Genomic DNA, 16,248 nt, shown 5'->3' on the forward strand with positions numbered 1-16,248 from the left:
CCTTCCTGCCTGGGAAATAGGCGGAACTTGAATGAAGTGTGCGCTTGTTTTGACAGCATCTAATGTCTTTTATTTTTTATGATTTTTTTTTTTAAATATTAATTTTCATTTTCCAGTAGTGCAAAAGAAGTAATACAAAGACAAATACAAATAGATCCTTATCCCCCCAGCAGCCCCAAAAGTCCTGAACAGAGGAACACTCCCACATCACTTAACAACAGTAAGGCCATGTTCACATTACAGGCAAATCCGATTTGCTGCTGAAGTCATTAATCATCATTATCTTGATTGGTTTCCCAAATCTGATTTGGGAGAGTGTCCGCACTGCCACAAATCTGATTTGGGCAAGTGTTCAAGTTGGTTCTGTGTGTCTAGACCTCCATATGTGCTTTGGGACAAGTGACACAATTCAGACTTGGAGCATCCAGACTCATAAAACCAATCTGGATAGAATCATTAACACATTAAGTGCCAGAGACGACCTAACTCGTCTTACATAATCCAGCGCTTAAGTGCCAAGGACGAGCTAACTCGTCTTACATAAACATTTTTTTTTTTTGACGGTGGGACATCAATCAACCCCTTTTACATCTTCGAGATAACTATTTGGAGCAAGAGCATGTGTGTAATCTATTTTACCGACCACTAAGTGGCGACAGAGACCGAGAGAAGCCACAGCCACGGGACCCAAAAGCAGCCGCCTCCCGCGGAAATGGCTTGGCGATTTTACAGTCAGAAGCCCGGACACACACACAGAACGGACAGAGATCTCTTCCCCCCAGAGCCGCGGAGCAACGCACACACACACACACACACACACACACACACACACACACACACACACCGCGGGAGCAAGCCATTCAAGGAAATGGCTTGGCGATTTTACAGTAATCCATTTCAGACTCGTCCCCGCACGCAGGCAAGCAGGCAGGCAGGCACGCAGACAGACAGGCAGGCAGCACAACGCGCTTCTGACACGCCCGCTGTTAGGAGGAAGGAGGAGAAGACACACGGAGGGAGGAGTTTGAATGAGAGGGGTGTTTCCTGTTGTTATGGAGGAAATTACTGTTCAAAACTATTGTTTAGAATGTCTGACGGTCTTACTGATGCCAAAAATGAATGGTTAAAGTGACTGTTTCACAAAAAGCCATTTATCTCTGAATAAATTTCCAGACGCTGAAACCATGCTGTACTCAACTGCTAATATCTACATAACTACTAACTCTGCAAACTAACTCTTTTAGACAGAGAAAGCACACATTCTATTAGTTATTTTTAGATGATTGGTGTTCATGAATTCTTAACAGAAAAGAATCCTCGGCTGTTCTAAAATGAGCCAGAATCGTCAAAAACACCCCTGGCACAACTTACCTACAGGAATGAAAACATGGCTGGCATTCAATGTGTTAAGAGGTCACTAAAGTTCACAAATCAGATTTGGCCTCCTAGTCTGAACATGGCCTTAGACAAGCTGAAAAGTTGATAAGATCTAATTTCAATAGTGTTGTGTTCTGCTTAATGTGCTTCAAGGAGCAATACAACAAATTGATTAAGATCACATAATAATAATAACGGATAAGTCTTCATTGGTCAGAGTTTGGGTAATAATGATCAAAGCATATGAATGCCTTTCACAGAGAACTGACCCTCAGCACTGCATGATTATTGAACCCTGTCAGAAAAGCCTGAAGCAAGAGTGAAGTTAGTTATGATCGGCGCTGTCCAGTGGCATACACTTACCGTGGCCACAACTTGAAAGTAGAGTACAGCGGTGACCAGTAGGACGACCAGACCAGATGGGCGCGCAGGTGGTCCCCAGGTCGGGCACGCAAATTGTATGGACGAGTGGAGAGATGACAGACCGCACAAACCGGCCAAATATAGACTATTTCTATTCACTTGTTGCTTATATGCAATATTGTATATCAACTGCTCTATTCTACTGTGTATCTGCTGAGCTGAACGTTGCCATAAACCATGTTTCTCAAGAACAGTGGCTTTATTTCCCTCTTTGAGGACCATACATTTTACACTGAACGAAAAATATAAAAAGCAGCACTTGTTTTTCCTCCCATTCTTCGTGGATTGAAATAAGAGATTGAAGACTTTTTCTCTGCGCACAAAAGTCTTATTACGTCTCAAAATTTCTTCACAAATTTGCCTAAATTCGTTTTAGCGAGCGCTCCTCATTTGCCATCCACCTGACTTATGTGGCATATGAACATGTTGTAACAGCATGATTATTGCAGACCTGTGTGCCTTGGCTTGAGCTAGTTACAATGAAAGGCCAGTCTAAAATGTGCACTTTCGTCACACACAACGCAATGCCACTGCCGCAGATGTCACAAGTTGTGAGGGAGTGTGAACTTGGCATGCTTTCTCTTTCTAAAAAAAAAAATACTAACTTAACTTTACCACTATTCCTTCACATGTTGTAGTTGTTATAGACTGTGGTGCATAGTTGATCGCTCTATTGCTGACAAAAATGTGTTATTGTAAGTCGCTTTGGATAAAAGCGTCTGCCAAATGACGTAATGTATAGGGATGGGGGAAGAGTACTCGGGTACTCGAGTACTCGTTTGTAACGAGAGTACTCGAGTACCGTTTCCGCTGTCCGGGTACTCGCCCCACCCCCCTCCCCTATAAAAATGGCCGATCTAACGTTAACAGCGTCTGGCGAATCGCCAGCAACACAGACGTCCATGTATATTAACGCAATCTATATTCAGCAGATGTAAAATAAACAAGATTTGATTGCAGTTGTTTTCCGTTCATGGCCAATTTATATATAGATGTGCAAGCAAAGATGGTAACGTTAGATGTTTTTTACTCGGACGGACCACTTTGACTAACGGACCCCTGACAGTAACTTTGTTTACCATAGCCAAACGTTCCGTGTTTCACCACGGGCGGGGACCATCACTCGGATGTTGTTGGTGGTTTTTGCGGTTAACGTTAGCGAACATTATTACTGTTTGCAGTTATCATGTTTGCAGTTATCACTTTTTGGCAGAACACCAGAGTTTTTAATAAGTGGATTTACTTAACAGTGATCAAGAAGCAGTATGGAATGATTACCGACATGTATTGGGAATTACTTTTACTGAGGTAGGCTAACGGCTAACACCGGATCACCTTATCACAGTCAATCTGTAAAAACTAAAAAGTGCACCAGGCAGCGCTTTTTCCATGCAAAATTGGTAATGTGTGTGAAGTTGCTGTGAACAGCCCCATACAAAGCAGATCACCCCTGCTCTCATCACAGGCATTTGGCGAATGCTAATGGTAACTGCTTAACATAGCCAAACATAGGATCTTTCATGTGTGTGTGTCGTTCCCCCGGGGGGGGGGGGGAGTACTCGAGTACTCTTTCATAACAGAAGGAGAGTACTCGAGTATTTAAATCCCTTACAATGCCCATCCCTAGTAATGTAATGTAATGGTTACGACATTGTTACACTTGTGTATCTTCCAGGTAAACTTCCCCCATTGTGAGCGTGTGAAGCGGAGGGACCGGGGCCGCCATGTTCTACGCCCACTTTGTCCTGAGCAAACGTGGGCCGCTGGCCAAGATCTGGCTAGCGGCCCACTGGGACAAGAAGCTGACCAAGGCCCATGTGTTCGAATGCAACCTGGAGAGCAGCGTGGAGAGCATCATCTCACCCAAGGTAACGTGTGTGGTGGTGGTCGCCTTAGTACTGACTGGGGAATATGCTGTGTTCTTAGCTCATAGTGTTGTTGCACGTCTCCATCCCACCTACCGTACTTCTTAACTCATTGAGTGCCAATGACGTTGATCGGCGTCAAAGCGAATAGTAACGTAGAGTGCCAATGACGTCGAACGACGTCAAATGCGTTTTTTGACGGTGGGACGTGGATCAAAGCCTCATGCATCTCCTGTAAAAATATTGGAGCTATTGAAGGTGTATAACCTATTTTACGGACCCATTAGGTGGCGACAGTGCTCTCCAGATTAGAGAAAGTTGAGGAAAAACAGCAGAAAAAGCCGTGATGAAAGAGAAACTGATGCATGAGCCAGAGCGGCACAGATTGCTCTGGCTGGAGCTAACGTTAGCTGCGAACAGCAGCCAATCCGCTCCCACAAATGAGCCCCTCTGTCTCTGCTGCATAGTTTCTCCACACGATTAGCCGCCAGAAAAGAAAACCAAAGCCAAACCCTTCTCATGAGAATGGTTTGGCTTTTCGGTGTCGCGCTGGGAGCCGGCGCACAAGGCGGAGCGCTCCGAAAATAGACTGGGTGCAGCGCACTTTGAAACGCGCAGCAGAAAGCCTAGAATCGGACGCAGCTTCATCCCAGCTCACAACCGAAACCCCAGAAATGCAGACGAACTCAGCGAGCCCGATCCAGACTCCCCCGACGAGCGGCCGCCATCCAAACGTGGATCCGCAGGCAGCAGAGCCTGCCATAGCAGGCAGCAGAGACTCGCCTGACACACGCAGCAGAGCGAGCAGAGCCACCAGAGACACTCCCACGGAGGAGGAGTTTGGAGTTGAGGGGGGTGGGGGTGCTGTTTTATTGAAGGAAATTACTGTTCAGATGTTTCAGGTCAGAAAATATTAGCTTCAGAGTCAGTGATTTGCTTGAAATGCTTTATTTCACAAAAGGCTCATTATCTCAGCTTCTAGATGGAAACGTCTGTTTTTGGTGAAATCAACCTATCTTCTCCGGCTGATAACTAAAGAACGGAAAATGATATCAATAAACTTTTTTTTGCTGATGATAGAAGAGAGTCTCATCGTTCTTTGGGCGTGTTCGGTGTTTACATGTGTAATATCATGTGTAATATCACAAAATATTCTTTTGGCCTCGAGAAATCACTGAAAACGCTCTGAAACTCTGGCACTGGGAGCATCCGTTTTCCAAAAGTGGCTGGCACTCAATGAGTTAATATTTTAAACCAGGAATGTGTTTTTAAAATGATTTTTTTTTTAACCAAGAAAAGTGGAATGATGAACAGAAACACATGAGAGTTGTTGTTGATATATCCTGTGTTCTTTTGTACTTCACCCAACATTTTAAAATCAGTGTTTCCCCTACCAATCTACAGGCCTGGCGGGCCCACCAGAAGAGGGAAAAAATAATAATATATATATATATATATATATATATATATATATATATATATATATATATATATATATATATATATATATATATATATATTTTTTTTTTTTTTCTGCTCTCCCCAAAATTTCAATAAACCTTTATGGCATATTATTACAATACAACAATACTAGTGTTGACAGTCATAGAAGATGCCAAATCATTCAAAACAATAAGCATTTTGAAGAAGAAGAACTAGACGGACAAAAGCGTCTTTATTTGTCACACGACAACCCAACACATGCATGCGGCCACACACACACACACACACACACACACACACACATACATACATACACACACACACACACTCATGCTGATGGTGGCCGGTGAAATATAGTCTGATTGACAGGCTGACAGCTGACATGAAGTGAAGTCTGTACTACCGGTATAGAGCTCGCGTTAGGAGCACGCTGATCGGCTTAGCTTGTGAACAACTACGGTGGCTCGTAGTGGACAAATATCATGACATTGCGTAACGTTATAGCCCCCAGATGTCCGTCAATTATTGTGCCTGTTGATGAGCGATTTAAACACAGCGACAGAGCGATTCCAAAGGGTTGAATCGAGCGACAGAGAGAAAAATAAATATCTCGGTGTGAACACAGCTGAACCCTTGTGTTGTTTTTGTGCTGCCCCTCCCTCAGGTGAAGATGGCGTTGCGGACATCGGGCCACCTCCTGCTGGGAGTGGTGAGGATCTACCACAGGAAGGCCAAGTACCTCCTCGCTGACTGTAACGAGGCATTCATCAAGATCAAAATGGCATTCAGGCCAGGTGAGGGAGACATCGATTCACTTCTAAACATACAGAGAATCAACATGCTGGGAGTCTGAACCACTGCCACCGACTCTGGACACTGGTTCTCAACTCCTGAGTAGGCTTCCACGGTGCTGCTTGGAGTGGGTATCCTTAATGAGGCATGGTATCATGGAGTACAATTGTGACACTCAAAGTAGGGCTGGGCGATATGGCAATTTTTTTACCACAATATGTTTTCTTATATCGATCGATGTCGATATTTATCACGATATATAAACATCGGTTTTAAGATCAGCATTCTCCTTAGACCCCAAATAAAGCAGAAGGTTAATTATGGTTCATATATTGATTGTCAGAATTAATATGTGACAAAACACTCCATCCATGTTTTGACGACTGTAGCTCACTGTAAACTGAGCGGACAGTGCCGGTAAGGCATGGTGTATCTTGGTTATGTGGGGGACAGTGCCGGTAAGGCATGGTGTATCTTGGTTATGTGGGGGACAGTGCCGGTAAGGCATGGTGTATCTTGGTTATGTGGGGGACAGTGCCGGTAAGGCATGGTGTATCTTGGTTATGTGGGGGGGATGTGGCAAATGAGCTAAACTTAAAAAAAAGTGGTGTATCCCTTTAAGTATAGGGGACATCAGATCACGGTATATAAGCTTTGATAACACTGATTATTGTAGTAAAATGACATGATGGCTGTGCATGATCAATAAGCGATATCAGCATAGCAAGTATTCATTGTTATAATAGGCTACAGTTGGTCAGTGCTCAAAAGCAGGCAGGAACAGGTTGGTCAAGTGAAAGTGGATCCCTGGATTGAGATTAGAGTCAACCACAAAGCATTTTAAGCGAACTGAATTCCTGCAAAAGAGTGAAAGTGAGTGATTAAAATTCATAAACAGCTGACCTCAGACTCATTTAACTTGACAAGACGCATTTACATCAGAAATAAGTTGAAAGCAGTGATTGATAATCGATGAAATCTAATAATGATGTTTTTCTGCAAATTGCATCATTGGGAGGTTGATTCTGGCACTCAATATAAGAGGTGGGCAATATATCGATTTTATATCAATATTGTGCTATGAGAGTAGATATTGTCTTAGATGTTGGATATGGTAATATGGTGATACGGCATACAAGTTGTATTTTCCTGGTTTTAGAGTCGAGCTGAACCCAAAAATGACTTATTTTATTACGGGCACTGCACTAGTAAAATAAAATACCGATAGCAGCATCAAACGTCCAGGACGTTATCAATACTCCTGGTACCGACCAATCAGGCACCGGTACCAAATACCGGTGCTCCGACACCCATCCTTACTGGTCGCTGACATATTTTGCACCCAGCGCTGGTCTGTGCTCTGTCAGACAGACAACTGAACTGCCAGTAAACTGATCCAGGGCAGTTTAGAGTACAGCGACCCTCGGTTTTTCTGCTGTGGGATTGGTTAAAAAAATTAATTGTCGAAATTACAGCTCATTAACGTTTCATCGTTATCATGAACATTTTCAAGATGGTTTTATCGCCCAGTCCTAACTCAAAGTACCACTTGTGTGTTTTCAGGCGTGGTGGATCTGCCTGAGGAGAACAGAGAGGCAGCCTACAATGCCATCACCCTACCTGAAGAGTTCCACGACTTTGACCAGCCACTCCCTGATCTGGAGTACGTTAACCAGATTGACTCTCCTCATTTCTATTTATTGTATTGAACATCGTTGTAAGATTGATTGAGTGTTTATGGTGATACCAATGCTACAGTCATACAGGGTGTTGAACATTTTTGCTAACAAGAGAACATTGAATTCTATATTGGTACCGAAATGGTACGCTTTTCCTCTAATATAATTACAGTTTTTCAGTTTTAGTTTTCCCAACTAAAACTGGAAAAAATAAGTTTGGTTTTGGGTATTGCCGGTTGGTAGCCACTAGCCAGCCCTACTACTGGTAGCCAGCACATAAACTCCGTTGTCAAATCATGTTTTTTACAATTAAGAAATTTTTCAAAAATAAGGTCATTCTTATCCACTAGAAATCTGGAAACAGTCATTCATGCATTTATCTCATCCCGGTTAGATTACTGCAATTCACTTTTCTCCTGTCAGTTAATTCAAAATGCCGCAGCTAGACTCATATCCAGGTCCAGCAGGAGAGAACAGCTAGACTCATATCCAGGTCCAGCAGGAGAGAACAGCTAGACTCATATCCAGGTCCAGCAGGAGAGAACAGCTAGACTCATATCCAGGTCCAGCAGGAGAGAACAGCTAGACTCATATCCAGGTCCAGCAGGAGAGAGCATATCTCACCGGTCTTAAAATCACTTCATTGGCTCCCAGTTCGTTTTAGAATTGATTTTCAAATTTTAATGATCACTTTTAAGGCTTGTAGAGGACTGGCTCCAGAATATATACCGGTAGTTGACCTCCTGAACCCCTACGAGCCAAACCGCAACCTGAGATCCTCTGGGAGGGTTACTCCTGACCTGAGATCCTCTGGGAGGGTTACTCCTGGCCATTCCTCCATCCAGACTCATAACTAAAGGTGACCGGGCTTTCTCTGTTCACGCTCCCCGGTTATGAATGACCTGCCAGAGGAGATCGGGGAAGCGACCACACTGTCATCTTTTAAGTCACGTCTAAAAACTCACTATTTTAGACTTGCTTTTTATTGATCTTATTGTGATTTTATTGTTTTATTCCTCCTGGTTTTTTATTATTACACTTTTACATGTATATTTAATGTCTACCTAGTGTCTTTTAATTGTATGCAATTTTATGTATTGTCTGCCCTTCTGCCTTTTTTAATCTGTATGTAAAGTGCTTTGTAACTTGTTTTGAAAAGCGCTATATAAATAAAGGTATTATTATTATTATTATTATTACTGACATGCTGGTTCGTGTTGGTGCTCTCCCTGCAGTGACATCGACGTCGCCCAGCAGTTCACCCTGAACCAGAGCAGAGTCGAGGAGATCACCATGAGAGAAGACGTGGGCAACCTCAACCTCATGCAGGACAACGACTTTGGTAGGACGCTCTCACAATACTGATGTGCACACAGTAGGGGTGTCACGGTACATGTATTCGTCCCGTGAATTTACGGTACGACCCTCACGGTACCTCGTTTCACGGTACATGAAACGACACGACGAATACGTCAAATCCAGAAGCACCTAAACGCTGTTTGAACGGCATTGAATTGAATTGAATTAAACGCCACAGAAGAAGACACACCAAAACAACACAAGGGCCATAGAAATCCGCGTTCACAGAATGGGACGTTTTGTGGCGATAAGCTGTTTTGCAAATTCTGTCAACATCAAGCCAACGAGGTAAGCTTGCCAATGTAACGTTACGTAGCCGCGACAAAGTCCTTTATAGTTGCGCGTTGCGGCTAAACGTTACATAACACTGACAAAGCTGTTAACTTGTAAACAAGCAACATACATCGCGTGGGATGAGTGATGCGGTCAAGCAGACATCTGCGGATGCAGACAGGCAAGCTGCAGTGAGGAAGAGGCGATGACTCCTTGTCATGTTCCAATAATCCATTAGATGACCGAACGTAATCATATTATGCTAAACAAAACTCACATCCAATAACGTTAAGGCGCTGACAGGGTTCTTTCCCGTACTTACTGGGAAAGTGAAACCCACCCCGTTGTCTGTCAGACAGTGGGGGTATCTTTCAACAGGGGTTAGAAGTTTTTCTTCTTCTGCCGTTTTATTCTTCTTCTGAACATGTAGGTATTTTGACGTTGACTAAAGAAACACTGCCGCCTAGTGGCCGCTTTTAGATAGGATTCCAAATTAGTGCTTACATCAAACGCAAATGCTACATAAAACAAATACAACAGGGGGAGGGGTTGGTGGGAGTATTAGGCTACTCCACACATGCGCTCTGTTTACAAACTTGTGTACAATAAAGATTTAAAGTGGGGGGAAATGCCTTTGCCCTGTCAAACAGCTGGAATACAGACATCTGAGAGGGAGGCGCACCCACACTTTGAAAATCACTGCTCTAGAGTAAAACCTTTTTGTGTGGATTGCCTAGATCTTATTAAATAGTGGACATTTATTCATTCCCACATATTAGACACTATTTCTGATGGTAAAAATAGCGTAAAAAGCAGAATTCAGACATTCAAAGGGAAAAAAACAGAATTTGGGATTTGTTGCTATTTGTTGCTATTTGTTGCTATTTTCCCCGTTTTCGTACCGTGCCGTATTCGTACCGAACCGTGACCCCAAAACCGAGGTACGTACCGAACCGTGACTTTTGTGTACCGTGACACCCCTAGCACACACCCCACCGTACATCCATATAGGGCAGAGGCAACATTGACTTCATGCAAAGGTGGGTCATTAAATTCTAAAAAAATGACCCTCAACATTTGGGAAGGCTAAGCCACACAACTAGTTCGTTATAATCGAACGTCATGCTTTGAAGGCGACGTTACGACGATGCGGACGGTGAGGACTCAATCAATGCAGGTCTCCGCTGATAGACTACAGGCACGTTACGCCTCCTCCTGACGAGAAGCGCCACCTACTGCTCAACCTGCCGACTCCCAAAACTCGCTAAACAAAACTGAATGGAAACATGCATGAATTCGCATTTTATTTTGCGGATTTTCACAAAATTCGCTTGAATTATGCGATACATTTGGATGGAAACCCCATTATAGACAAACACAAAATCAATTCGGATTAAGGCAGGAGGGTTTTTGCAACATCATTTTACTGAACAACTACACAAGGCACCCATGCAACCATGAAATACTATCACATACTTTTATTTCCTATGTACAGACACACACACCTCTACATCAACATGAAAGAGAATCATAGCAGTGATTTGTCCCCGAAGATTATGTTTATTCAAATACCGTAAATTTCGGACTATAAGCCGCGGCTTTTTCCCCGTTTTTTGGCCCTGCGGCTTATATAACGGTGCGGCTTATCTATGGATTTTTTCCAAAAAAAAAAAAAAAAATCTCTCTTTTTTAGCACTCTTTCTAACTATAAATCCACTTCTGTTTTAATTTCCTCTCTTGCCCTCTTTTCACCACACCGCGGACACTGTGTGCACTGTAAAAAAAAACACAGGTGGTGTTGTGTTATGTTGTTTTGTTGAAATGTTAATAAATGGGAGCTTCCTCAAACAGCCATCTCTTTCCCGACAATCCCCTCTGTGCATGAACCCTTACATATGGTAATTAAACATTAAAAAAAAAAAAAAAAAAAAACATTAAAACACCCGCGGCTTATAGTCCGGTGCGGCTTATATATGTAACAAACAGGCAATTTTGCTGCTGCGGCTTATACTCCGGTGCGGCTTATAGTGCGGAATTTACGGTAACCTAAAAGCACCTATTCCCAATAACACCGGTCACATAATCAAAAAGGCCAATCAAAGACTATTTCACCTCCGGCAGCTCAAAATATTCAAAGTAAAATGCAATCTGCTCCTCCAGTTCTATACAGCCATCCTAGAAAGCATCCTCACCTCATGCATAACATCTGGTACGGCAATCTGGACAGTCACTCACGCAACAAACTCCAACGAATAATAAAAAAAGCTTCAAAAATCTTAGGTACCCCACTCCCATCACTAGACACTCTCTACCATAAACGGACAATCACAAGAGCACAAAAAATAGTTTCTGACCCATCTCACCCAGCTAACCACCTGTTCCAACTGTTGCCCTCTGGACGGCGCTACAGATCCATTTCCACCAAAACAACCCGATTCAAAAACAGTTTTTTCCCCACTGCCATCAGGTTTCTGAACTCCACTCACCTCTGAAACCTCACTGCATACCTCTCCAGCAATGTATATGTTGAATGTTCTGTATTTATGGTGCCATATGTCTGTGTACTGTAATGTCTCATGCCGACACAATATTCATGTGCTTAACAATTGCTGTACCGAAAGCAAATTCTGCCGACTTTGTTGTGCCTTAATAAATGAATCTGAATCTGAATCTTGTATAATCCAAAGCTGTTGTACGTTTGCAGCTGACTTTGGTATGGACGACCGTGAGATGATGCGCGACGGTGAGTTTGAGGATGACATCATGCACGGAGCCACAGCCTCCAACCTGCTGCTGGAGGCGGAGCCTGGCCCAGCTCCCCTCGTAGACAAGTCCAACCACATGGAGGAGTACGACGACTTTGGAGACAACCCCATGAGCAACAGTGACGGGGGAATGCTAGGTAAGGAGGGACTGTGGGCTATGATGTGTGTCTGACTCTGAACCTCCTCCTAGCCGTTGTCACACCACCCACGCGCGTAAATGGTAAATGGATTGCATTAGTGATCGGCAAGCAATCTGTATCGGCCGATTTTGACCTCAAATATGCGATCGGCTGATTGCCGATATTTCGGCTGATTGCCGATATCTTTTTATATTATTCTTTTTTTTCTTTTTTTCTTTTTTTTTTTTATAAAAAAAAAGCCCTATCACTAATCAGGCTTTCCAACGATATAAAATACAGTGCCAATTGGTATTATTAAAGGGGAGAGATAATCGACCGAAATAACGTTTCCAAACTTTTTTTGAGGAGTTTATATATCGGTGATCAAAAAACGTGATCGGTGCACCCCTAGATTGCATTTATATAGCGCTTTCATCCAAAGCGCTTTAAATGGGCCTACATGCGCGTGTTCCGTGTGAGCTCACGTTTCCGCGTGAGCATCAAGCATCAGTTCTGCCTATGGTGTGAGCAAAGGCTAATGCCAGCAGTGTCTAGCCGCTTTCACACACAGATCGCGCAATATTGCAGTTCAGAAGGCCCGCAAAGCCGGCAGCCTCGCCACAGAAATTGCTTTCACACACCGCCACATTCCCGTCCTGGGGTGTGCTTTCAGGTGACATCCACCGCTCCCGGATTGAAAGGCGAGCGGAGGCATTTCCACCCAGCTCCTCTAGTAGCCCAAATGAATATTTTCATAGGTTAGTGTAGCCTAGGCTACTGTATGATGAACGAATTCATTCAACAACCAAACATTGCCGATGTCCGCCAGCCAACGTGCTGCGGTCGTTAAGGATCAAAGTGATAAAACAGGAAAGTGTTGTCCACAGGCAGCATGGTAACAAGGCTTTCAATATTCATCTGATCGACTTTATGGATCACAGATGCACCATCATGTAGCCTATTAGGTACAAGGCTAATTCTTATCTTTTGGTTCCAGTTTTTTGTAAAGCAAATTATTCCCATGAAGTAGCCTAATTAGCATCCGTTCTGAAAGATGACGCCCGCATATCAAACGGCTGCAGTCTGCATAACGTTTGTCGGGGGAATAGTATAGGCTATAAATGCACATGACTACTATAACGTTAGTAGTTTTTGTAAGGCAACGCACAACTGGCTAGCTAGACAGATTGCAGTTCTGGAGCTGGTTTCCAGAGGGAATATCCTCAGACCAACTCGCCACAGACAGCTATAGTCCTCTGAAGCTTATTATTATATCCGTTACTTTTAGCCTTTTAGTATTAGTAGTTAGTAGTATTGGCCAGAATGACATGAACATTTGGACACTTATTCAGCTGGTATCTTGCATGTTGCGTTCAGGTGCACTGTCATTTTTCTTCTCTTTTTTCTTTCTCAATTCCATCGCGGGCCGTATTTTGCCCATGTGTGGGTTAAGGCCAATGCATAAAACATTGAGTCCTGAACGCCCTGAAAGTCAAATTTTCACGTTTTTATTTCAAGTTCTTGTTTTATTTTAAGTACATTTACATTTATTTGATTGTTATTCACCTTATGTTCAGACCTTACAGTGGGCCAAATTCTTCAGGGTCCTGTTAACACTTCCGGCGGTCACGGCGCAAAATAAGAGAGTTGTTTTTGGAGCGGACAGTGCAGGGGGGTAAAATAAAGAACGTAGCCTACTACTTTGAGCCGGTACACATCAAGCAAGCAGAGTATCCACTGTTAGCCAGGTCAGATAACGTTATTGTCGACAATGACGAGCACTTTCTTGTAAAACATACCTGGACTCCAACAAAGAAAGCTTCAGATAGTCTTCTCTCCTCCGAGCGCTCGAGCTACTTACGTCTATAAGACCCGCAGACGTTAACGTAATTCCCTGGAATGCGAGACTTAACGAGACAGTTACATGGCGTTGCATTCTTAGACATTGCCGTTTGCTTTTATTTGGTATGTTACATACAATTGGCTAAATTATTAGTTAATTCAGAGTTAGATGATATTGGAGCAGCCAGCCATTTTATTTTATTTTTAGCCGGAAGTTTTGACACTGCCACACAACCGGGTCAAATGGGCGTGGCTACATAAGGTGAATAGTGCTGCCATAAAAAGTACTATCGATACAAATATGATTATGTTGTTGGACCAATATTGTCGCTGTAGAGTAAAATGTTTAGTATTCAGAGTGAGCACCGAGGATACTTTCCAAAGTAAACATCTCTTCCTTTGTGCTTTCTTCTCAGTGGATAAACTACTGAGCAATGAGGATACTTTCCAAAGTAAACATGTCTTCCTTTGTGCTTTCTTCTCAGTGGATAAGCTACTGAGCAACGAGGATGGAGGAGGCATCTTTGATGACCCTCCTGCCATCACAGAGAGCGTGCTGATGCCTCCAGACCACGGAGACGACGAGGACGACTTCGACAACCTCCAGTCACGTGAGTACAGCTTGTTATTTAGCCAGGGTGTGATACGAGGAGGGTGTGATACGAGGATTTCAGCTTTTCCTATTCTTCTACTGGAGATCCTATATTCTTGCTTTCCTTACACAATTGCCTTCTTTTTATATTTTGCATCTCATTTACATCACTGGATATATATATCCAGTGATGTAAATGGATATATATTTACGTATATATATACGTGTATATATATATACCGTATTAGGGCTGTCAGGGTTAACACGTTAATCACGCGTGTGTGTGTGTGTGTGTGTGTGTGTAGCGGGGCCAGACAGCCCAGACTCTGGCCCAGCAGAGCCCCTACCGGCTATGGCCGACCAGACGGAGCAGACCACCCTGGTTCACAACGAGGAGGAGGCCTTCGCCCTGGAGCCCATTGACATCACTGGTTAGACAACTGCTTCATTTTATAGTCGAGATGTAACGCTCCATACATAAATGCTTATTTGTATATATCCTTATTTAAATTCACTTTTCTAAGCTGAACACCTCATTTTTGGGGCGATGACCAGACTGTTCTTTCTTTGAAAACATATATAAATGACAACATAATGATTCATTCCAGTCGATTGCTTTAATAATCTTTTGTCTACCCTCAAACCTTTTCTGTGTCAACCCCTGAAATTCACAATGAATAATAACGGTGACCCAAACGATTAGGGATGCACCGATATGAAAATTTTGGCCGATGCCGATAACCGATATTAAGATTGCTGTTATGGCCGATAACCGATATTTACCGATGTCGATATGATCTGTATAAAAACACATTTCTATGATAATAACATTTTGTACATACTGAAAAACACATGTAAACACTGAATTTGAAAAAGTCATGCATTTCTTTATTTCAAAAACATTTGTAAAAGCCCATAAATCATAGATTTACTGCATTATTTCATCTCAATGTGAAGAATTTGGCTGATACCGATCACCGATGTTAACATTGCAACATCGGACCGATACCGATATGATAAAAATTAACTAACATCGGCCGATACCGATATGATTGCCGATATATCGTGCATCCCTACAAACGATAATGATGATGTTGTTTGATTGTGTCTGATCTCCAGTGAAAGAGACGAAGGCGAAGCGTAAGAGGAAGCTGATAGTGGACAGTGTGAAGGAGCTGGACAGTAAGACCATCAGGGCACAGCTGTCTGACTACTCTGACATCGTCACCACGCTGGACCTGGCCCCTCCCACCAAGAAGCTGATGATGTGGAAGGAGACGGGAGGAGTGGAGAAGCTCTTCTCTCTGCCCGCTCAGCCTCTCTGGAACGCCAGGCTACTCAAGGTCAGAAGTGCACGCGTGTGTGTGTGTGGGCAGACGTGTACATGTAAACACGCACATGTAAACGTGTACATGTAAACATGCTAGGGGTGTAACGATATTTCGTCGCACGATATATCGCGATATCGAAACGTCACAATATCGATATCGTCAGAAAAAAATGATATCGTAAAAAAATAAATACGGTAATTTTTTTTTTTTTTTTTTTGCTCCTGAATAATAATAGAACAAATTTAGCAGAATCAACACGCATGAGTGAGGGGGCAGACTACTACTGGCATGGCAAAACAGCTCAAGGGGTACATAAGATTACATAAGTTTAGGGACCATTGAGCATGAGTTATTTAAGAAATAGATTGTATACTTTATTTTTCTTTCA

The 16,248-nt window shown here is 43.0% G+C and overlaps 1 protein-coding gene across 2 annotated transcripts in view; it reads left to right on the top strand.

Moving 5' to 3' along the window:
• LOC310799990 (double-strand-break repair protein rad21 homolog A-like) overlaps nucleotides 1-16,248 on the top strand; it is a 40,622-nt gene that overhangs the window by 11,080 nt on the left and 13,294 nt on the right. For both annotated transcript variants that reach the window (XM_083662590.1, XM_083662589.1), the window contains exons 2-9: nucleotides 3,476-3,668; nucleotides 5,773-5,902; nucleotides 7,464-7,563; nucleotides 8,815-8,921; nucleotides 11,916-12,113; nucleotides 14,423-14,548; nucleotides 14,835-14,960; nucleotides 15,649-15,872. In XM_083662590.1, coding sequence (XP_083518716.1) covers nucleotides 3,525-3,668; nucleotides 5,773-5,902; nucleotides 7,464-7,563; nucleotides 8,815-8,921; nucleotides 11,916-12,113; nucleotides 14,423-14,548; nucleotides 14,835-14,960; nucleotides 15,649-15,872 — 1,155 coding nt within the window. In that variant the 5' untranslated portion in view covers nucleotides 3,476-3,524. The remainder of the gene's footprint in view (nucleotides 1-3,475; nucleotides 3,669-5,772; nucleotides 5,903-7,463; nucleotides 7,564-8,814; nucleotides 8,922-11,915; nucleotides 12,114-14,422; nucleotides 14,549-14,834; nucleotides 14,961-15,648; nucleotides 15,873-16,248) is intronic.

This window comes from Poromitra crassiceps, assembly GCF_964638095.1.
Source record: "Poromitra crassiceps genome assembly, chromosome: 29".
Taxonomy (NCBI): Eukaryota; Metazoa; Chordata; class Actinopteri; order Beryciformes; family Melamphaidae; genus Poromitra; species Poromitra crassiceps.